This window comes from Cervus elaphus, chromosome 21, assembly GCF_910594005.1.
Source record: "Cervus elaphus chromosome 21, mCerEla1.1, whole genome shotgun sequence".
Taxonomy (NCBI): Eukaryota; Metazoa; Chordata; class Mammalia; order Artiodactyla; family Cervidae; genus Cervus; species Cervus elaphus.
Genome location: NC_057835.1, coordinates 36,018,083 through 36,042,400, shown reverse-complemented (window position 1 = coordinate 36,042,400; position 24,318 = coordinate 36,018,083). Strand labels below are relative to the sequence as shown.

The 24,318-nt window shown below is 39.3% G+C and overlaps 1 protein-coding gene across 5 annotated transcripts in view; it reads right to left on the bottom strand.

The window, feature by feature from the left end:
• Positions 1-6,203: 6,203 nt before the first annotated feature.
• C21H8orf34 (chromosome 21 C8orf34 homolog) overlaps positions 6,204-24,318 on the bottom strand; it is a 340,111-nt gene continuing 321,996 nt past the window's right edge. For all 5 annotated transcript variants that reach the window (XM_043880336.1, XM_043880338.1, XM_043880337.1 and 2 more), the window contains 2 exons: positions 9,290-9,349; positions 6,204-7,139 (listed from right to left, as the gene is read on the bottom strand). In XM_043880336.1, coding sequence (XP_043736271.1) covers positions 7,132-7,139; positions 9,290-9,349 — 68 coding nt within the window. In that variant the 3' untranslated portion in view covers positions 6,204-7,131. The remainder of the gene's footprint in view (positions 7,140-9,289; positions 9,350-24,318) is intronic.

Here is a 24,318-nt window from a genome sequence, read left to right as displayed (position 1 = left end):
CACTCCAAACCTCTTTGGTCTGGCTATCAGGCTGGAAATCTCAGACGGGGGCTGGCAGTGGATATTTCCACTGTTTCTGGGATTTGGCTCAGTCAGGGATGCCACAATCTCAGTTCACTTTCTTCTGTGGTGTTGCTTGACTTCCAATTCCATAAGAATCATGTAGTCAAAGGAAAGGCAAACAAAACAAAGAGCATGAAAAGGAAAACAGGAAGGGAATTTGATGAACAACCCTCAGTGAGGATCTGGTTGGTTTGATTTTCATGTGTATGGTCATGTATTTCAGACCAACTCAAGCTCCCTTCCCCCTAACGCCATTCCTTGTCATCCCCTCACACTCCGCTCATTAAGATTTCAATGGAGAGATGCAGAGCCGATGCCATAAATGTGTTTTGACTTCTGCCAGCTCATACGAGGAACCCTGGTAGGTAACAGTGAACCTGTCTTTGGAACCAACTAACTTGGCAGATGAAGACTTTCAACTTGGAGTGAAAGCAAATTTGGTGTCTTTCCCATGTATCTGTGATCAGAATACCCAAGGCTTTTTTTTTTTTCTGCCTAAAGATGACCTATTCTGTTGAGATGCAATTTCAGAAAATAATCAAGGGGCAACCCTACAAGCTCCTTCTGCTTTTGCCAAAGATGCTCACTGCAGAGTAGAGTACAAGACAACCCAGCAGACCGGTGGGCATCCACTCAGGAAGTCATCCCCTCTCTACCCCTCTCTCTTAATGCAGCACTAACATCTACATGGAAACAGAAACTCTTAAGTATTTTACCACAATTTTCAAGAAAAAAAAAAAAGAGGTGTGACTGGATAGAGGCAGGCAGACTGTCAGGGAATGAGGTACCAAGTTGGGAGGTATGCCAGGATTAGCCTTCATCTCTTTCTCTAGGCTGATCAAAGCTCAAAGCTGCCTGGCCCTGGCTGCACATAGGAAATTCTTTGCTTTCACTGCGAGGCAAAGAGTTTGGTCTCCTGGCCTCCAAGGAGGTCACCAACCATGCCGACCATCCATGACCTGCCTTTGAATACCTATACAATTTCAGCCAGCCTGGAATGGTACGTTTATTCAAAGTCTGTCCAAAAGTCTAAAACTGGAGAGGACCAGGAAATTTCCAAAGACCAGAGAACAACTGTAAATATTTACTTTGAATTCCATACTGCCCAGTCTCATCCAACAGAGGAAAAAGTAAAGAGTAGGCCTTTCCCAGTGGGGACAGGAAAACCGGGGTCACGTGGTGGTCTGCCATACATCTAATCACTTACTCATTGCAGTCAAGCTGAAGCCATACCATGTGCTCATGAAGAGGGGACAATGTAATATCCACATCCTTGGTTTCACACATCAGACAATGGGGGTTCAAATCCTTGGCTCCACCACTCCTTGGCTTGAGTGACTACTCAGAGTGTTAACTCTCAAATCCCTCATCCACCAAGTGATAAAGATATTAACTGATTGATTTGCTTGGGGCCTTTCCATGTGGCGGTAGTAGTAAAGAACCTGCCTGCCTATGCCAATGCAGGAGATGTAAGAGACACAGGTTCAATCCCTGGGTTGGGAAGATCCCCTGGAGAAGGAAATGGCAACTCATTCCAGTATTCTTGCCTGCAGAATCCTGTGGACAGAGAAGCCTGGTGGGCTACAGTCTGTAGAGTCACAAAGTGTCAGACAAGACTGAAGCAGCTTAGCACCCACATGACACTTGGCCCAAACTTTGTCTCACAGTAAATACTAAATATGAATAGCTATTCCTATTACTGAACATATTAAAAAAAATTAGGCCTCTCCCAGCATATGTTATAAAACAAAATGCTTCCAGGCGACAGTGTTTATAGTCAGCGGAAGCCCACGGTTCAGCGAGCCAGGTTGGACTCATCTGCTTAAGACCATTTGAGCAGTTTTCTCAGCATCACTGCTGGCTTATCTTCTTGCAATCGAGGTCTCTCTCCATCAATAAACAGTGATATCCCTTGTGCTAATCTGGCTCTTTGGTTTAACGCTGTTGGTTTTGAACTAATAACCAGGGTATTAATACGATTATTAATATTCTTTCATCTGCTCTTGTCATCGGTCCTTCCAATATAAACAGTCTGGGTATGTATGGAGCTTCGCTGATAGATTTCAAGTTGGGACGATGCATGAGGTGACCTCTTTTCCAGGGTGGTGATACTCTTTCTGATTGTTTCCCCAAAGAAGAGTCAAGCTTAGGAAAATCCACTAGTCAAGCTAGGATTCTCCAGCTGCCTGTGCTTATCTAACCTTAATGCTTATATAACAGTGATCACCAGCACTGCATGTGAATAATGTCTAATGTGTGACTCTATCATCAAGTAAGCTGTGACATCTGGACTTCCTTGGTGGCTCAGATGGTAAAAAATCTGTCTGCAATGCAGGAGACACAGGTTTGATCCCTGGGTTGGGAAGATCCCCGAAAGGAGGGCATAGCAACCCACTTCAGTATTCTTGCCTGGAGAATCCCATTGACAGAGGACCCTGACAGGCTACAGTGCATGGGGTTGCAAAGAGTCAGAGACCATTGAAGCAGCTTAGCACGCGCGCGTGCACACACACACACACACACACACACACACATGCACACACATGCACAGGTCAGCAGGAGCTCTGCACACAGTCATGAACCCAAACACCTTTAACTCTGCTGTCTTAATTTATAACATCCAGAATCACTGACGCATAAAAAAGAGAGAGTGGAGAACTCACACCTCTACTAAATGCCTTGGGCTGGAAATGCTACACAGCACTTCCAGGGCTGGTCCATTGGTCAGAATTAGTCACACGAACCTTCCTAAATGAAAGGCAAAAATCTTTCCACACACCCAGGAAGAAGAGCAGAGCAGTAGATCAGGTGAGCAATACTCACTTCTATCACAGATCCAAAGAAAGACATTTCACAGCAAGTTTGAACAGTAAATATAAAAGATGCTAAAACCTGGCTCATAATATATTTCAGATACACGTATATTTGATTTCTACAGTGAATCATACATTTCCATAGCTCCATTTCAGCCCCTAATATGATCCTGACTATGTGCTCTAAGGCATTTTTCCTGTACATGCTCATGATCTTTGCCTAAAAAGTTTTGCAAAATAGGATCATAAAATTTCCACAAGCACAGTAGTTCCTCTTTCACTCAGGACCCAGGTGGTAAACTTTAGGCCAGTCATGCAGTCAAATGCCTGTGGTTTGTGAAGAGCCCTCAAGCACAGCTGCAATGCTCGGTGCTGGGAAACTGCAGGTCCGCTGGGACAGCTGCAAGCTCTTTCAGAGCTTCCATTTTAAGCCATCAGTTGGCCACTTCCCTGGAGAAGCCACGTATATTGCGGAGTCATTCACTCCCCTTGCCATGGTGAGGCAGTTTTGGAGAGAAAATTTCTATGTATCGGCTGAATTTTTCAGATACCGGGCTGTATTACTACTGTCATTTTGCGTGGAACCCTTGAGGATCTTCAGACACATTTTTAACAATTAAAATAGTGAGAAGAGTCATCAAATCATAGCTTCTGCCCAAATCCAAATCCGCTTAGGATGGCTTTGTGGAGATCAGTCCTACAAACATCAAAGACTCAAAAGAGACAAGAAGCCATCATAGACATTTTTTAAAAACAAACAAAAAATAGTGGTCAGAGAGCCAAAGGCAAAAGCCAACAAATATTTGTAGAATAGGCAAGCTAGCATTTACAGTCAGGAAACAGCTCTTTCCCTGGGACCCAGGAAAATGATTGAGGCTCTGCCCTCTCCCCCACCCCTCAACCCCAAGGAGTGCCTTCTAAGACTCTGGCTTCAGCAGCTGGTGAAGATGGTTATTTTCCTTGTAATCAATTAAAAACTTATGTTTGATTACTTTGAAGAAAAAAAGGAAGATAAGAATGTTGTCGCAGGACAAATTCTTAAGTCTTTTCCTAAAACAACTAAGAGCTTTAGTTGTCTCTTCATCACCGTTAATCAAAGAAGAAGGCATTTTCAAGATAGATGCTTCCACACTCTGACTTTTAGTCAGATTGGTAATGCCTTAGTTTTTCTTCCTAAATAAGGGAAACTATGTTTCTTCCCCTCCTCCCACTCCCATATAGCTGCTTTTTATTCCAGCTATGCACAGGAAGTTTCTAGAGTCTCATTAAACTAGACCACTAAAGGCTGTTCCACAAATGAGCCCATGCCTGTCTCTCCCCTGAAATCCAGCTGTGCTTAGAGGAACCGGGGACCTTGAAGTGCATTGCTTTTGACTTTCTGCTTCTTAGAAACTGTGTGTGGGCCACCCACTCTGTCCAGTGGGTGGACATACAATCTTTACTCCTGGAATCACTCTGTCAGTCCCTGAGTGCGAGAGTATGTGTTCCTGAGGTGTCTGTCCTGCTCTCACTGCTCTAGTTTTCACTGGGTGATGCCGTCTACTGTACCGACCTCCATTATCTCTGGTTGGTTGTCTTTATATGGGTGATTCTCCAAGTCTTGGTTATGTTCCCAGTCTAAGTTCTACATGTTTCCAACTGAACTCAGTATCTTTCGTTCATTCTAAACGTATTTCTAGAAGCCCTTTTTGTGTAGGGTTTTCAAGCCGACCCCACCAATAACTCTGGAGTCATGTTAAGAAACACAAAAGAGACAAAGTAAGGAATGATAGCCAGGATGACTGCCAAGAGATTCAGACTTCATGTGTGATAGTTGAAAGAGGAGATAGGAAAGCAATCTGGGGAAATTTCCCGTTTGAGGTTCTAGTTGTTTACTGGCCTTGGCCTCTGAAAATGATTACTGGAGTAGACAAAGGAGAGAGAGCAGAGGTTTGTGTGTGTGTATGTGAGTATGTGACCTGACCAGTTGGCATTAATGAAGATTCTGTCCTTTCAAAAGTGAGCATATACCTAGTCTGGCTCCTTTGAGCCCTCCTCTTTTTTTTTTTTAACATTCATTTTTTCATTTTTTACTATTTAGTTGGCTGCATTGCATCTCAGTTGCAGCACATAAGATCTTCCTTGTGGCAAGCAGGATTTCTCACTGTGGTGCACATGGGTTCTTCATTGCAACTTGTGGGCTTCTCTCTAGTTGTGGCACGCAGGCTCAGTTGCCCCATGGCATGTGGGATCTTAGTTCCTTGATCAGGGATTGAACCCGTGACCCCTGCATTGGAAGGCAGATTCTTAACCACTGGACCACCAAGGAAGTCTCTGAGCCCTCTTCTTGACCAGCCTCAACCTTGGCCAATAAAAACTAGAGACTCTCAGTAGGTATGATTTTATCCACCTAATCCTACCACCCATTAAAAGGCTTGAACAAATACAAACATAGTTTCTAAGTCAAGGCATCAGAGGATAATTCCACACCCCCTATATGTTCCTGTCTGGGAAAGCACAAGCTGACAAACGAATCTACTCTTTGTCCCAGCTGACCAGAAGATAGAGTGCCTGTCACTCAGTCTCTGAGGGAAGATGGAAGTCAAACTTCCATGAGTACCAGTTAGCAAAATCAGATGGTTTCACATGGATCAACTCCCCTTACTGCTTTTAATAAATTTCCATTTCCCTGACTCCAGCTCAAGTCCTGGACATCCCTCCTCCCTCCTCCCTCACTCCCTTTAAAACATCCAGTTACTTCATACAAATCGAAGTTGAGTTCAGTTCATGTTGAACCCTCTTCTCTATTGAAGTAATTTATCATGGAATAAAATCTGTCCTTGCCACTTTAATTCATGTCTAGTGGTACCATTTTCAGGAATATATACTCTGATGGCCTGGTGGATCTGATTTCTGAGTTTGACATGGCACTTAGTAGGGTGGCTGTCTCTAGGAAAAGGTCAGAAGACATGAGTTGGACAAAAACTGACCAAGTGATGGCTGGAGGGAAGTCTGGCTCAGATGAAGGCACTGGGGTGATGTATTTTAAAGAAAGTCAGTTCTCAACAGGGAGAACATTTGTATTCTCAGAACTTTTTTCAAGATATTCTTCATGGTAAGGATTTTTAAATAGAGGAGTGGTGTGGTCCCATAAACTTACTCCCATGCCTTCTCTCTTTTCTGTTCAAAAATAAACTGGTTTATAAGCCTTTAATTTGTTTCTGCCCCTCACCCCCCCAAAAAAAAGAAACTTTTATGAAAATTAGTCTCATGCATTTCTATGCACACAAAAGTGTTAATATAAGAAGGTTTATTATATTATTTCATTTAGGACTCTGACTTCATTCATACAATCAGAATTTCTTTGTTTATTCTTTAGTCATGTTCTGGCCTTTAATGTTTGTTTCTTTGACAGTTGTATACGCAGTTTTATAATTTAACTGTATGCCTTAAAGGTCCAGAAAGTAAACTTAGATTACAACAAGTCAGATAAAACAGACGATAAGCTAAATAAAATGTACTTAGTTCCATTCACTTAGTAGCATCAATGCATAACACATTCCAAAAGCGGGCATATATCAAATTTAAAATGGATAATCTTAATTGGGTTCAATGATTGGATAAACGGTCAAACAATTTTCATTGCATATGCTTTGGGCCATGCATTTCATTCCTTATTGATTTACTTTATGGAATTAAGATATCAATTATTTGTTTTGGTAGGAATAGGGAGGATAATCAGAGGAAGGGGCAGTGGTGGTGAACACGCCTCTTGCTGCTGCACAAAAACACATATGGTGGGTGATGACACGATAGCTAACTCCCGTAGAGACCTAAATGGCTTATCTTGGCACGTGTGGGTAAGTATGTTTATTAATCTAAAAAATGAGAAAACATTATAAAAATATAAGAAGTAGAAAACCCTAGACAAGTTAAAATACAGAAAAATTTTAAGCAAAGTCATTTGAATCAGGCAATATTTAATGTATCAAATAGTAATCTTAATAACTAGGTATAAAGTAATCTAAACCCAGGACACTAACCATGTCAAAAGGCAGCAGGCAGCCTGGCCACCCCAGAATCCTTTGCCAGGGTTAGTGTTTTGTTGATTACACACTTAGGCACCCCCTGGTTACAAGAGTACTTGTTTATTATTGATATTATAAAAATAATCATTCTCTAAATGATTACACGTAGTAAATAAAATTAGAACTATACATAAGGATTGATTAATTGCCATTTCTTTAAGGACCACTTGTAACTTCTTCTGCCTGCTTCACAGACCTGTAGGAGAGAAAGAAGACAAAAGAAGATGCACTTAATGATATGTCTATAGCACAACATGTGAAAAAGAAAGACTGGGATTTTCATGCTTTCCTCTACTCCATCTGAACTTTTACAGTGGCACTGACCTTAGAGTATTACCTCTAGTAACCATATTTAACTGTCATTATGTCCATTTCTGGTACCTGTATACAACATCTTTGTATATAAAATATGCAAAAATAACTTGGACGGGTAAAATAGGTGGACTTCCCTCCTAATAGTGCCAGTGAGAAATACCTGCAAGGTATATACACAATTACTCTCCTTGAAGGAATTCTGAGACTGAATGTAGAAAACTAGAGCAGCATAAAGCAAGTCAGCCTGTTCCACTTTGGCACTGAAACTATCTGTCCACACTTCTTGATTGAATGAACTGCTTTTTTCCCCAGAAAAATATGACTAGAATGTCAAGGAAATATGTCCATGCTTCAAGAATATTTTATATGTTTTTCAATGCTTTTTACCCAAGTTATATTTAATATTCACTGATTAGATCATAAACACATTGAAAGAAGAATATTAATCTCTGAATGACTCCTAGGACTTGAAAGAATCCTTTGTGTGTGGTGTTTGATTAGTAAGTAGTTGTTTGATGGAAGAGAAAGGAGGAAGGGAGGAAGAGAGGTAAGGAAGAAGGGAGTTGGGTTATTTGTGTGCATACTTCTCCTTTATCTAGAATATTCCACTTATCCCAACTAACCTTGCCAACTCCTTTATCTCACTCTCTCCTTTAGGGCTTTTTTTTTTCTTTTTGATGAGGACCATTTTTAAAGACCTTATTTAATTTGCTACAATATTGTTTCTGTTTCTAGATTTTGGTTTTCTGGCCACGAGGCATACGGGATCTTAGCTCCCGGATCAGGGATTGAACCAGCACCCCCTGAACTGGAAAGCACTGGACCATCAGGGAAGTCCCACCATTCAGGTCTTAAAGACCATTTTCTCAGGGCTCCTGACCACTAGTCAAGCTAGCTTTCTCCAGCTGTATGCACTTACCTAATCCTAATGCTTACATAACAGTAATCATCAGAATTGCATGTGAATAATAATATAATGTGTGACTTTATCATCAAGTAAGCTGTGACATTGGGGATTCTCTGGTGGCTCAGATGATAAAGAATCTGCCTGCAATGCAGGAGACAAAGGTTCGATCCCTGGGCTGGGAAGATCCCTTGGAGAAGGGAGTGGTGTGGTCCCATAAACTTACTCCCATGCCTTCTCTCTTTTCTGTTCAAAAATTAACTGGTTTATAAGCCTTTAATTTGTTTCTGCCCCTCACCCCCCCCCCAAAAAAAAGAAACTTTTATGAAAATTAGTCTCATGCATTTTTTATCTTTTCCATGTTTTATCATAAAACAGTTTCCAAGTTTTATCATAAAGCATGTGTAATGAACATAATATTTTGCCAACTACACAATGGTACAATGCAGAAATTATTTCTTCAGGGGATTTTTAATACACAAGGACTGGGTCACTGAGCAACTACAGCAGAACACAGGAGTTGGTATACCATTACATAGAAGCTGGTTAGCCATTTGGTAGGCGTATTTCAAAGAAGGGGTGCGCGTGGAACAGGAAGAGAAGTAGATCTTTCTCAGATTCTTTCTCATTTTGATATTTTATGATTCTGTCAGTGCTAAGGACATACCCAATGCTTTACTCCTCCTGGTAACATCCTTGAGAGAAGATACTGAGAATTTTTCATCTATATACATCCAGTTCATAGAGTAACCTCATGTCCCAGGATATCAAATTGTTTTGAGATGCTACATCTCTAAGATATGTTTTGTAGTATCTTAGGGTTAGGGTTAGCACAAAGAGGGTAGATATTTGCATCTCACGTATATCTAAAAGTGATCTTCCTGCCATGGACAAGAGATTTAAAATTCTCACCCGACTTCCTCCACACAGGAGAACACAGACTCAATGAGGAGCCTGAGATCCACAGAACGTCACAAAAAGAAAGAGAAAACATCATGGAGGAGGAAAATCTTTTTCTCAGTATAGGTCATGAAGCGTATGTATTTTTTAAAAACCTAGATTTGAGCCATTTTAAGTGGTGCTCATCATTACCAGACATGGACATTAAGTGCCCTGAGCAAACATACCAGAGTAGACCAGTGCAGGACAAGAAGAGCACGGAACGCAAAGAAGAAGATCCGCAGAACCTGCACAATGAAAGAAAAAGAGGTAATGTCCTGGACCAGGAAAAAAAAAAAAGTCAATGAAACACAATTCCCTTGCGGTTTGATTAATTTCTTATGAGGATTAACTGAAATCAATATCAAAACTACACTCAGAGTATATAGTGATGGCAATCATACATAATTTAACTATTTACATGTGTTGGTTCTCATTTCATAAGCCATTTTCAATTTAAACTTTTTCTGATTTTAAATAAAAACTAGGGCAAAAGGCCCCTCAAGATAAGTGCTATGAACATATACGTGGATTGCAAGAAGATCCCGTCTAATCACAGTCATGATTCTTACATCCAGTATGGGTTCGGCAGCAAAGGCATGCTTTACAGACTACTACTACCCTAACACAGTATGTTCAGGTCTGGATATATACATGTCACATATTATGATGCTATAGAATTTGTAATTTAACATAATCATCACAAAATTATTATAAGATTTACATAAAACAGTATGTATTTACATGTATATACTATATTTGTAATGCCTGGCACATAACATTTGTTGTTGCTGTCCAGTCTCTAAGTCGTCTCTTAGTGACACCATGGACTGCAGCATGCCAGGCTTCTCTCTTCTTTACTGTCTTCCTGAGTTTGCTCAAATTCATGTCCATTGAGATAGTGATGCTATCTAATCATCTCATCCTCAGCCGCCTCCTTCTCCTTTTGCCTTTAATCTTTCCTTGCATCAAAATCTTTTCCAATTAGTTGGCTCTTTGCATCAGGTGGTCAAAATACTGGAACTTCAGTTATGGCATCAGTCCTCCCAAAGAATATTCGGGGTTGATTTCCTTTAGGACTGACTGATTTGATCTTGCAATCCAAGGGACTCTCAAGAGTCTTCTCAAGCACCACAATTTGAAAGCAGCAATTCTTTGGTGCTCAGTTGTCTTAAGATATTGGTTTGATCCCTGGGCCAGGAAAATCCCCTGGAGAAGGGCATGGCAACCCACTCCAGTATTCTTGCCTGGAGAATCCCATGGACAGAGAAGCCTGGCAGGCTACAGTCCATAGGGTTGCAAAGAGTCAGACACAACTGAAGCAGCTTAGCATGGACGCACAGCTGTCTTTATGGTCTAACTCTCACATCCACACACGACTACTGGAAAAATCATACTATACGGACTATTTGGACTATACGGACCTTTGTCCACAAAGTGATATAATGTTACACACGTAATATATGCTAAACGTGATTTCTCTGAATGCATCCTTGAGGCAGAAAAGCAGAATAAGGGGACATGAGTATTCTACTTAAAAAGAGCAGGGAAATAAAAACAGGAGATCAAAGAAAATGAAATAAAGGCAGCAAGGGAGATAAGTCTTCACATTTCTTGAAGAGAAAGGAAATAGATTAAACCCAAGTTTTCCAAAGCAGATTTTGGAATGCTAGTCCTGCAAGGTGTTAATATAGATAATCCACAAATGGTTCCTTGATCAAAGACTTTTCAGCAATAACATACCATCTGCTTTTTGGAGGCTCAAAATACACACAAGCATATTAAAGGCTCTTCGAAGTCCTATAATAAAGGGAACTATTTAACCTGATATTTTATCAAAGTTACCTGATAATAGATTTTCATATAACTCACTTTTTAAAATTCTACAGAGATATGTTGTAAATACCGCTTCAGCTAGAATAGAGGCATGTCAGTGCAAAACAGAAAACTCAGTAACCAAAGAGAAAGCATAAGTTTTGTACTCAGATTTGGGTTCAAATTCTGATTTTACCCCTTCTCATACATCTGACTTGAGTCAGTTAGCATCGCTCAGAGTCCAGCACAGAGGAGCGTTATATAGGTAGCACCTCTGGAAGTATCATTAAGCATTGGGCATTTGACAGTTTTAGAAAATTCAAATTTAGATGAAGAAGAACTACAAACATTTGGATTGAAAGTCTCGACCTTTATATGTAGATGCTGAATAAAGCTGGAGAACTTGATAAATGTTTTGAAACCTTACACATAGAGAGGCTTTGAATTAGAATAATGATGCATTCACAGCTGAATATTCTTCACCACTCAAAAATATTAGAGATCCTGGCAGGAGAGCAGTTGAATTAATGCTCTGTATTAGTCGTTCTCTTAAATTCTGTGTATCAGAATTATCTGGAAAGCTTTTAAAACACAGATTGCTGGAGTCCACTATTAGTTTCTGACTTAGCAGACATTGGGTGAGGCCCAAGGAAATTGCATTTCTTACAATTCCCATGAAAGGCTGATGCGGCTGGTGTGTGGACCACACACTGGATATCACTGTTCTATGTAGCATGGACTTTAGGTTGAAGTCAACTGTGGTCTGGCATACTTGAAGAAAAAGGAGTAATGATGTGTCTGGGTACTAAAGTCAGATGGAAGTGTGGGTTTAACAGAAACTAGAGAATCTGAAAGATAAAAGGTTTGGGACAGACTGTAGACTACAGTAATCTAAAATCTTACAGTAGGATGCTATTTTGCATTTGATAAGAAAAAAAAATATTACACTGCCTTAGAAAAGCATTGGACTGGAGAGGGTCAAGGAATTTTAAGGGTAAGACTTTGGATACCGAACTCAAAGGAAATTAAAATTTTCTAAAGATAAGAGTGTGGTAGAAAGGAAACCAATGAACCAAATTTCAACCTGTCATGAAAAAGCAGAAATGACTGATGAGATGATAGTGCCAAGGAAAGACACAGGACAGCAGGACAAACGGCATGAGCCTAAAAAACATTCAGGTAGAATATTAACACTATGTCATGGTGCTTAGTACATGGCAAGTGAAAGGAGTAGCTTTTCCTGGTGAAGGCTAAAAGGGAAGCAGTGTCTTCTAGGAACCATTTTGAATAAGGCAATAAAGGCATGGAGAGTGTTCTTTGAATAGCACCAAAATGATCAGTTTGCAAATCAAATTCCTGTTCCATAGGCCACAGTGGAAAGATCCGGGAAATATGTCAACAGTGGTTAAGAATACAAACACATGAGTAGATTTTATTTTGATAGGGGACATTGGGGCAAGGCAGAGTGGCCAAGGACAACAGGACTAAAAGGCAGAAGTAACCGATCTCAAGTTTCTGAATTGAACTTCGGTATAACATCCTTGTACGGCAACTGACTTAAGTGTCCAGCCGTATACTGCTGGGTCTGTGCATCGGGACCGCCTGAACGGGGAGGAACATTCCTCAAACTCGTGGGGATGTAAGAAATGAAGCAGCTTTGGTGAGGGGAAGAACAAGCCATGAGTAGCTGTGAAGTCTAGATAAAGAGTATCTTAATAAAGATAGTACGTTTGTTTACAGATTAGAACCTGTAATTCTTTCTTCTTGAGTGGTTTAAAAAAAAAAAAGAAAAATAGCCACACAATCAGCTGAGGCAGTGTATCACAAATGCACATCTAGAGATGGCTGGATATGCTGCATGAATGCGCCATGTTCATCACAAGTTCTAATGGAACCATCATTACTACAGACGAATAACACGCGGAACATAGGAAACGTCACCGAATGCATCGTGTTTTGCTATGTATACTAATAAACCACTCATGATACACATCTGTCTGTTTCTAGACATTATGACCACTGAATAATCAGAAGGGGAGACTGAGGCTTGGCCTCTGCTCAAGTGATCTTCAAGTCACTTAACCAATTTGAACTAAATTCATTCAGCCATTCATTCATTCATTCAGTAAACATTTACTAAGTAAATACTGAATGCATATTTATTAAATAAATATGTGTTGAACCCTTACAGCGTAAAATAAGAATGGTAAGACCAAAATTTCCCTAATAGGTTTATTTTGGGAATTAAGTATGTGGATGCAACTTATAAATTATAAAGCCTTATATAACAAGGGGCTTCCCAGGTGGCGCTAGTGGTAAGGAACCCGCCTGCCAATGTAGGAGACATAAAAGACTGAGTTTGAAAAAAAAAAAAAGTTTGAAAAAAAAAAAAGAAGAAAAAAAAAAGACTGAGTTTGATCCCTGGGTCTGGAAGATCCCCTAGAGGAGGGCATGGCAGTCCACTCCAGTTTTCTTGCCTGGAGAATCCCATGGACAGAGGAACCTCGTGGGCCCATGGGATTGCAAAGTCAGACACAACTGAAACAAATCAGAAAATTATTTTAAAAGTTAACAAATGGATAAACCTTTATGTCCTAACATGAAGGGGAAAGTCATGTCATTTATCCTTATGAATATAGAGAAAAGTTGTTTTTGGTCTGAAGAATGTTTAAATATACTAAAGTGGATATACAGTTTTGGGATATTTAGTCAACATTTCAAAACAAGTCATTTTGAAGAAATTTGGCAGCATGCTTTGAACAGTTGTTCTATTTTTAATAGCATACTATGGGACTGAAAACGTGCTTAATGTAATTACTAAATGTTATTTATTTTATACTGTCAAAATTTTAATTTTTATGTTTATCATATATGCCTCCCTTAATTTTCTGGATGACTTTGCCTGTAGATAATAATTTGGAGCATAGTGTAAATATAACTAAATCAAGTTGAAGTTTATATTAAAAGCAGATTTCCTACTCAAATATATTACTGCTTGTTTCTTTATATGTCACTTTCCCTTATTTTCATGTTTTATAGTGTTTTCTTTATGATACAAACTCTTCCTTTCTTTATGATACAAACTCTTTCAGTGCTCAGCTAAATAATTCCTTTCGTGATATTATCTACACACACATTCCTTCTCCCTCCCTCCTTTTTTAAGCTTTTCGAAATGAAATGACATTTCAGAGTAGAACATATGGCTTTGGATTAAGCTAGAATGTAAATTGTACTTACTAATTGTACATCCTTGGAAAACGGTTTTTAACAAATCGGAGTTTGTAAAATCAGTAATATCATTTACACAAGTTGTCACAAGAATTAAAGGAGATACTACACAGCACATAACAACAAAAATGTAATAAATGTCAGTCCTTTTCCATTTTCTCCTTTTGTAGAGAAACATGCATTTCTATATGAGCTTTAAAATGTCAGTGACTCATAATAGACTTTAAGGAGAAACTGAATACTATAATTCTAAATATATCCCCCAAATAGATTTTGTAGTTTTGTTTGTTAGGCTATATGACAATTTTCCCAGTTTATTATTAAATTATATATCTATTAGAATATATGCTAATTGTTTCAGCGAAAAAGATTTATTATGCCATAGTTTTGAAATTCTTTGCTTAGTACTCCTATTCTATATTTGTATACCTTCTATATCATGTCTATTATTACAAATAATTTCTTAAGCTGCAGTGTCTATTTTCAGGTTACGACTTCTTGCCAGACCTTAAGAGCAAATATTCCATTACCTCCTAAGAGATTTTGCAAGTAAAGTTTTAGTCTAACTGAAACAATGAAAATATAGCATCTTCTGGAGGGAATAATTCATTCTTGGATTTTTTTTTTTTTTTTTGAAAACTTAGTTTCAGAAGTAAGCACTTGAGTTTTAAGTAGCAGGAAAAAGATGAATGAAATAATAAGGTTGGTTGAGATCAAACCCTGTGTGGTGGCAGGTACTCCAATTAGTAGATATAAGATGAACTCTCACAGCCTCTGATAATATGTAACAGCATTGCATAAGACAATTGTGCCACCAATGAGGGGGCTTCCCAGGTGGTGTTGGTAGTAAAGAAACCACTTTCCAATGCAGGTTAGACATAAGAGACGCGGGTTCGATCCCTGGGTCAGGAAGATCCCCTGGAGGAGGGCACGGCAACCTTTTCTAGTATTCTTGCCTGAAGAATCCCGTGGGCGGAGGAGCCTGACAGTCCTTGGGGTTGCAAAGAGTTGGACATAAGTGAAGTGACTGAGCAGCAGGCACCACCCATAAGCCCACCCAAGGGAGAGGTCAAAAATCGTTCTCCCCTCTCCAGCGTCAAGGCATATTAAAGGCAAGATACTGAATGGAAAAGACACGATAATTAGGAAAAACGGAAAAGTGAGCTATGGCTTCACAAGTGGAAAGATAAATCATTCCTGGTTAGTAAGGAAAAGGTGAAAAGTATTTGGCAGAGAACTTTGAAGGATAGCAGTCTCCTTTATACTCATGTAATGTGTCTCTGAGAGTTAAAATCTGAGAATTGGACAACTGTAGATGCCCCTGAGTGTGAATCCCTTCTCTGCAACTTATGAGCCTGGGGACCACAGGGGGAGGAAGGACCTTAAATGTAAATGCACCTCCTGGCTGCCTGGCCCAGGGGGCCCATGGCTAGTGCCAGCCTACTGGTGGATAGGTGCTAATACGCTAGACGGAGGACTTCAGAATGGCGCTTGCCAGCACCAGTGTCCTCGTGTTAGAACAAGCTCCCCAAGTGGCTTCTTCCAGCCAGCGTCTATATCCTTGAGGTGGGTGGTGAGGGGTCCCAGTTGCCTCCTGTCTCTTGCCTCTCCAGGAAACTACTTGAGGCCAAAAAGTGGGCTTAAGCCAGACTCCTTTCAAATCATTGTTTCTGAGCTGGGTCTTAAGAGTGTGCAAAATTTTGTGCATGCCCTTTAAAAGCAAAGTTTTTGTTTCCAATGGCCCTTCTTGTCTCCCATACCCAAGACCCACTAGCCTTCAAAGCCAGGCATTCTGAGAGCTTGTCTTCCCAATGTTGGACTCCTGGCTGGCTGAAGGAGCCTGATGGGAGAATTGAGTCCCTCACAACTTGAGAAGAACCTTTGGGATTGTGATCATCTGTTTGTGTATCACCTACCTGAGCATGCTTGCTGTTGTTTAGTCACTCAGTCGTGTCCAACTCTTTTGTGACCTCCATGGACTGTAGCCCACCAGGTTCCTCTGTCCATGGGATTCTCCAGGCAAGAATACTGGAGAGGGTTGCCATTTCCTTCTCCAGAGGATCTTCCCGACCCATGGATCAAACTCGAGTCTTCTGCATTGGCAGGTGGATACTTTAACTACTGAGCCATCTGGGAAGCTCAATCAATTATGTGGGTCTTGACTATATTGCATCTCTACCCCTCCTACCCATCTCATGGTTTCTTATTAATATATTAATATCTTTAATTGTAGAAAAGTCTTTTCTGCTTGTCTTCAGGTCCTTCTCATAGATAGTTTGTCTGTAAATAGTTCTCCAAATTATCACAGCTCCTCTTCCCACTAGACAGATAAAAGTTGAGTATTAAGTAAAAGCCACCAGACAAAACTAATTTGCATTAAGTTCCATATGTGAATTTTGTGGACTTAATTCTATCACCACTATAGAATATATTGTGAAACAGGCTGTTGGTTAGCAGAAAGGACTCCATAAATGGTAACATTTGAGGCAGTTCAGTTCAGTTCAGTTAAGCCGCTCAGTCGTGTCCGACTCTTTGCGACCCCATGAGCTACAGCATGCCAGGCCTCCCTGTCCATCACCAACTCCCGGAGTCCACCCGAACCCATGTCCATCGAGTCGATGATGCCATCCAACCATCTTATCCTCTGTTGTCCCCTTCTTCTCCTGCCCTCAATCCTTCCCAGCATCAGGGTCTTTTCAAATAAGTTAGCTCTTTGCATCAGGAGGCCAAAGTATTTGAATTTCAGCTTCAACATCAGTCCTTCCAATGAACACCCAGCACTTATCGCCTTTAGGATGGACTGGTTGGATCTCCTTGCAGTCCAAGGGACTCTCAAGAGTCTTCTCCAACACCACATTTCAAAAGCATCAATTCTTCGGCACTTAGCTTTCTTCATAGTCCAACTCTCACATCCATACATGACCACTGGAAATATGACAATGCAAATAGAAAAACCTTGGACAGCTAGAGGGAGACAATTTGGGCTAACGAGGAAGTCCCATGACACTCTCAGAGAGCAGAGATAACAAACTTAAATCTGACCAGGGCAGGAATGGAATGTCAATGAATGAAGCAAGCAGTTCAAGCTAGTTGTTGCTATGAGGGCAAGTCTAGACTGATTTATCTTTTGTTTTTCAAAGAGAAGAATATCTGAATTTTTTAGTTGATATATTCTAACTAAATGTTAGCTTAAGCTTATTTTTATGTCAAAATATTGTCCTAACCAAATAAAGCATGTCTGCAGATGAACCTAGCTCATAGGCTACTAGTTCACTGTCACTTGTCTTTAGATATTACTATATAGAAATATACCATCCTTAGTGTCCTTTGAAAACATAGCCTGTGGTATGAATTTGAGCATATATACAGGCTTTAAACAAAAGCAGTAAGCCATTCTGAAATAGCAAAGTTTTTTCAAAAGTAATACCTTAATTTAAGAAGAAGATTTAAAGTAGGAGAAAAAAGTGTATAAACACCACCCCATGGTCAAAAATGTGCTATTCATTTCTAATTTTGATTTTTCAAAATAACAAAGAATCAGACCATGTACCTCTTACTTTCAATTTTCAAGATTTCAATTCCACATGATACTTCAATCCCAAGAATTCTGCATTTCAAAACAACAGTTCAGCTGTCTTGTTTAAATACAACCTTTTCTGATACCTGTTATGAAATTTTCTGACAGCTATTGCATGTGACAAGGAAGTTTTAATAAACAAAGCAGGTAGTCTAAAGCATGTAACCTTATATGTTGCTGAGTAACTTGACATATTTTTCCTTTATACTTAATAATAGTTTATTTGGTGAGATTAAATTTTATATGTTATTAAATGTTACCCTTTAAAATTTTTCTAGGAGCTTGAAAATCAATTGAACCATTCATAATATCAGAATTTCACCACAGACATGGGAAGCATTTCCAGGTAAGAATGCCACATGAATAAACCAGAGCCTTGGCTTCTAGAAATGCAAAAACTTATTTATCACCAAAATAATTATCTACAATCAGTTTATAACAAAAATTTCACTTTAACACAATAATGCTTTGTTTTTAATAGATCATTAACAGTAATTATTAACTTACTTTTATACTTATTGGTTAAATATTAATTCTCTAATATTTATGATAATAACAGAAACAAAACAGATATGTTGATATATTTGTGGGTAAGCTAAATATTTATGTAATAATAAACAGATATCAAACATACAAATGTTGATATATTTAATTCAGAATAATTATTGCCTGGGATGAGTTCAGATACCCTAAATGTTTTAGGACAAGCTTTAGAATTTTCTGTACATTCATAGGAGGTTGAATATGAAAAGTGAGACAAAAAATTATCAAGATTTATTTTAGTCTTCAAAAAGAACCTACTACAGTTTGTCAGAAGTATTTGTCTTTCTGAAATTTAAGATCTCGTCTTTCTAATTATCCTTGTGCTATTATTTTGGATTAATATTATTGCTTCATTCTTGATTGTTTCTAGTGTGTGCATGTCTTTTCTCTACAAATACATGACCTTTAAAGGAAAACAAAGTATCTAGTATATGCAGAGTATGTTATGCGAAATGCCAGACTGGATGAAGCTCAAGCTGGAATCAAGATTGCCTGGAGTAATATCAGTAACCTCAGATATGCAGATGATACCATTTTAATGGCAGAAAGTGAAGAGGAACTAAAGAGCCTTTTGAAAAAGGTGAAAGATGAGAGTGAAAAAGCTGGCTTAAAATTCAACATTCAAAAAACGAAGATTATGGTATCCAGTCTCATCACTTCTCGGCAAATAGATGGGGAAAATAAGGAAACAGTGTCAGATTTAATTTTCTTAGGCTCCAAAATCAATGCAGATGGTGACTACAGCCACGAAATTAAAAGAACTTGTTCCTTGGAAGAATAGCTACGACAAACCGAGACAATATATTAAAAAGCAGAGACAAATGTCCGTATAATCAAAGCTGGGGTCTTCCTTTATGGTTGGACCATAAAGAAGGTTGAGTGCCAAAGAACTGATGCTTTTGGACTGTGGTGCTGGAGAAGACTCTTGAGAGTCCCTTGGACAGCATGGAGATCAAACCAGTCAGTCCTAAAGGAAATCAATCCTGAATTTTCATTGGAAGGACTGATGCTAAAGCTGAAGCTCCAATACTGTGGCCACCTGATGTGAAGAGCTGACTCATTAGAAAAGACCCTCATGCTGAGAAAGACTGAAGGCAAGAGAAGGGGGTGACAAAGGATGAGATGGTTGGATGGCATCACTGACTCAATAGACATGAGTTTGAGCAAACTCAGGGAGATGGTGAAGGACCAGGAAGCCTGGTCACAAAGAGTCAGATGTGACTTAGCGACTGAACAATCTTGTTAGTCTTGTCTCATTTGTCTCCTGAGGTGTGTATAGTCGCATTCTAGTCTGTATGTCTGATGCCACGTCCCTAATATTATTAAAATCCTGAAAATTTCAAGTATCATGTACCCTGACACTTTAACACAATTGTCTGTTAACTCATTTGGGTCTTTCAGTTATCTACCGTCCATTGCTCCCCAACCCACCCCTTCTACCCTTCACTTGACAGAGTGTTAGTCCTTATCTTGAGACTGGTAAGATAATCAGCTGTGGTACCCTAACACCGCTGCCTTAAGCATTGTGCACATATGAATTTTGGGAGACTACCTGGAAAGAAATGACTAGAAGTTAGGTTAACGAGAACAAAGTTTTTCTTCAAGGTGAGAAGTTAGGCCACATCCTGGGTGGACAGTAGAATCCCATAGCCTTCCTTACTGCCCTAAGTAAAAACTCTGGCTCTCAAGAGTCACAGCATAAACTGTGTCACCCCCTGGTAAGGGGGAGAGAGGGGAGGTACTAGTGAAAGATGAGGAAAAGGAGGTAAATATCACTGGACCCAAAGAGGAGCTCTTGGTTCTGCTCCTGCTTCTGTTATTAACTGGATGATGTGGCAAGATGACAGTCTCTTAAGAGCATCAATTTCTTCTCCACTAAGTTGAGAGAGATGAGGTGGAGGGGATTAGACTAGGTTTGTACTTCCTAAAATCCCAGAATACATGTTCTTCCAGCAGTTAATACGCATTTTGCAATTTATAGGCATTCTAGAAAATAGGAGTTAATTGGCATTCTGCAAAAAGGACTTCAGTAAATATGAAAAAAAAAAAAAAAACCAACTGGGATAAATACAATCAAGCAGGGGCTACTTGGTGACTTTACTATGTAAATATTTTAGAAGAGACTCTATAGTATTTCAAGTCAACAATGAAAAATATTTCCCCCTTTTTTAAGACAGGATGCTGGTTACACTTGACCTGTTAGAATTGTAAGGCTGCCTTGCTCCTCTTGAAAAGGGATGTCTTACAATTGAGAGCCTCTCAAATACAATGATATCTGGAATTTCTCAATAAAAAGCAGAGACAATACTTGGCTGACAAAGGTCCATATAATCAAGACTATGGTTTTTCCAGTAGTCATGTGAGAGTTGGACCATAAACAAAGCTGAGCACTGAAAAATTGATGCTTTTGAACTGTGGTGTTGGAGAAAACTCTTGAGAGTCCCTTGGACTGCAAGGAGATCCAACCAGTCCATCCTAAAGGAAATCAGTCCTGAATATTCATTGGAAGGACTGATGCTGAAACTGAAGCTCTAATAATTTGGCCACCTGATGTGAAGAGCTGACTTATTTGAAAAGACCCTGATGCTGGGAAAGATTGAAGGCAGGAGGAGAAGGGGACAAAAGAGGATGAGATGGTTGGATGCCATCACTGACTCTATGGACATGAGTTTGAGCAAGCTCCAGGAGTTGGTGATAGACAAGGAAGCCTGGCGGGCTGCATTCCATCGGGTCACAAAGAATTGGACATGACTGAGTGACTGAACTGAATTGAACTGAGAATTTCTCAAAACTTATTTTACCAAAAATTTGTTTTTAATATTTTTTCATGAAATTGGATTTCAAGAAGCAGATACTGTCTGATTCTATAATCCATTATGAAGATATCGTACTCCGGGGGCAAACAAAGAGAACAACAGGCTGTAAAATCAAGAAAAATAGGAGAGAAGAAATACTTCTAGAATGAGAGTATGTGCTGTGCTGTGCTTAATTGTTCAGTCATGTCCGACTCTTTTTGACCCCATGGACAGTAGCCCACCAGGCTCCTCTGTTCATAGGATTCTCCAGGCAAGAATACTGGAGAAGTTGCCATGCTCTGCTCCAGGGGATCTTCCCAACCCAGGGATCAAATGTAGGTCTCCCAGGTTGCAGGTGGATTCTTTACAGTCTGAGCCACCAGGGAAGCCCCAAATGAGAGTATAGACAGCTCAAAAAATCTGCTTGTTTAAATATACAATGAGAATGTAACACAGGGAAAAATCACTAAAATCAACTTTTTAAAAACTCTGGAAATTAGTGAAAGGCTTACAATAATCCATAGAACATTCATTAAAGAAAAGCAGTTGAATCTCAATAGGAATAATAACTATGTGGGGTTTTAACTTACCCAGTATTAATATCCTTCTCTTTGGTTCTGTGGAAGCCTTGCAAATCAGTATCCTCACAATAATGGTAACTATGAAACAAGCAGCCTGTGGTCTACTAGAAGGGGCAGAACCGGTTTAGAGTTCCCAAATATCTAGAGATTTGTCACTATTTGACCTATATGGAAATGCCTCACTGGTATATATATATATTTTTTTTTACCTCACTCAGTGAGATACTTTGTCTGTATAGCATTTGTCAAAAACAATCAGGGGTAATAGTTTTATATGGCAGTTGCCTGAGGCAAACAAGAGACTTACCGAAAAATTAAAAAGAAAATACAGTAAATGACATGTCCACAGGAAGTTTTCAAAAACTCGACATAGCTGTGTAGCTCTAGAAGGCCACACAGATGTTCAGTGCTATGCATCTATTCAGGAAAGATCTCATAAGGATCTCACCTCTGGTTGACTTAAAGGCTCTATTTAAGACAAGCTGTAAACTTCTGGAATATTCATGGCATACATCAATACTTTGTCCAATCATTGTGCAAATCACATGGGCACTGTGCTCAGTCGTGTCCAGACCTTTGTGACTCCATGGAGGACTGCAGCCTGCCAGGTTCCTCTGTCCATGAGATTCTCCAGGCAAGAATACTGGAGTGGGCTGCCATTTCCCCTTCAGGGGACTCTTTCAAGGATTGAGTCTGCATCTCTTGCATCTCCTGCATTGGCAGGGAGATTCTTTACCACTGTGTCACCTGGGAAGTCCAGTCACTAGCTGACAACTAAGTTACTGAGCAAAGACTTCAGTGGCTGTATACAACAAACTATATAGGCTTTACAAAATTAGTTTAGGAAAGTTAGCAAACAAGAAGTCACGATATCACATATGACAATAAATGTGAAAGCATGGCCCATAAGTGGGAAAAAAATGCAGTCAATAGAAACTCCCTGTGGAAGCCGAGATGATGGAATTTCTAGACAAGGACTTTTAATCAACTACTAGAAATATATTCAAGGTGCTAAAGGAAATCATGTCAAATGATTCAAGTATGAGAATTAAACTCTTACAAAATGGAGACTATCAACAAAGAGACACAAATTATAAAAGGATAGGTCAACTGAAATCCAGTCTGAGGAACACACACACATGCACACAAGAAAAATGAACAGTTACTCAGAGACTCTATAGGTCATCAGCAAGTATACCAAATACATATAATTGGAGCAAGAATTAGTGACTTGCTTCCAAAGAATTATATAAAAAGGTGTATTAAAAGTAACTTTACAAGGGAGAAGCCAGAAAACACTACCTTGGCCTGGTGATATAGGGTATCATCATGATAACTGCACACACACTCTAATATTAAATGATGAGGGTATTTCACCTTCTTGGTCTTTTCTCCCAAAATACATAACCACAGTCTAATAATGAGAAAACTATTAGACAAATCCTAATTAAGCGGCATTCTACAAAATTCTCGACCTGTATTCCTCAAAAGGTTCAAGGTCATGGAAAATAAGGAAAGACAGAAATTGTTACAGATCAGCAGGGATTAGGGAAACATGATGAGCAAATAAAGTCTGATGGTCAGTTAATAGTAGTATTGGTTTATTAGTTTTGTAAATTTACCAATGTATTATGACATGTTGACCTAAGATAAACTGTAAAGGTGATATATAAATTCTCTGTATTATTTTGGCAATGTTTCTGGAATTCTAAATTATTCTAAACTAAAGAATTAAGAATAAAAATATAATGTAGATTTTTGGGTCATGCTTTTGTAAGAGATAAATATGCACGTTGAACATTTTAAATTAGCATTACCACAAAAACATACACAGAAGGAAAGAACATTGAAACATAACACACTATTAAATTATATAATATTACTACCAAAATTAGTACTATGTTTTCAATGAAGTTGCCAACTGCAGCCTTTTAACATTAACTTCTGTTAATTCAAAATACACTTAACGAGAATGCCCAATGTTTATTATAATTTTGGGTTCCTAACAATATAGGTAGCTTAAGTTGGAACCTAACAGTCAAGGTACAAATCTGAGAATTTGATTTCTGATGAATATATTTATATTTTTCATCCAAACCCTAGAATAGATAGTAAACTACCTTGCTGCTTTCGACAGCTGGGAAGTCCAGCTTCTTGTTTCCCTTTTCACACCTGAGGCTATTTTTCCAGGTAACAGACTTTGTACAGCATCATCCTACCAGCCCCCCGGCCTTAAGCAGACCCAGGGTCAAATCTGCTGTTTTTATGTACAGTGAGACCTCAGACCCCAGGGCCTCAGACCTACATCCAAATCTGAGGTCTCAGTGGGTCACTACCATATTAGTTCCCATTTAATTTGGCTCTTATTTCTTTATTTTGGGCATCTCTGCTGATTTGTTTCTTTGGTTTGGCTTTTCATGTGTTTGTTTATTTTTGATTTAGTTGTTCATGTCAGGAAGATCCCCTGGAGAAGGAAATGGCAACCCACTTTAGCAGTCTTTTCTGGGGAATCCTATGGACAAAGAGCCTGGCAGGCTACATCCATGGGATTGCAAAGAGTTAGACACAACTTGGTGACTCAACAACAACAATTCATTTTTAAAAATCCAAAATGTAATCAGAGGGTGCTGGCTGGCTTGACTGAGGCTGTTTAATGACATGTGCCTTTCTAGATGTTG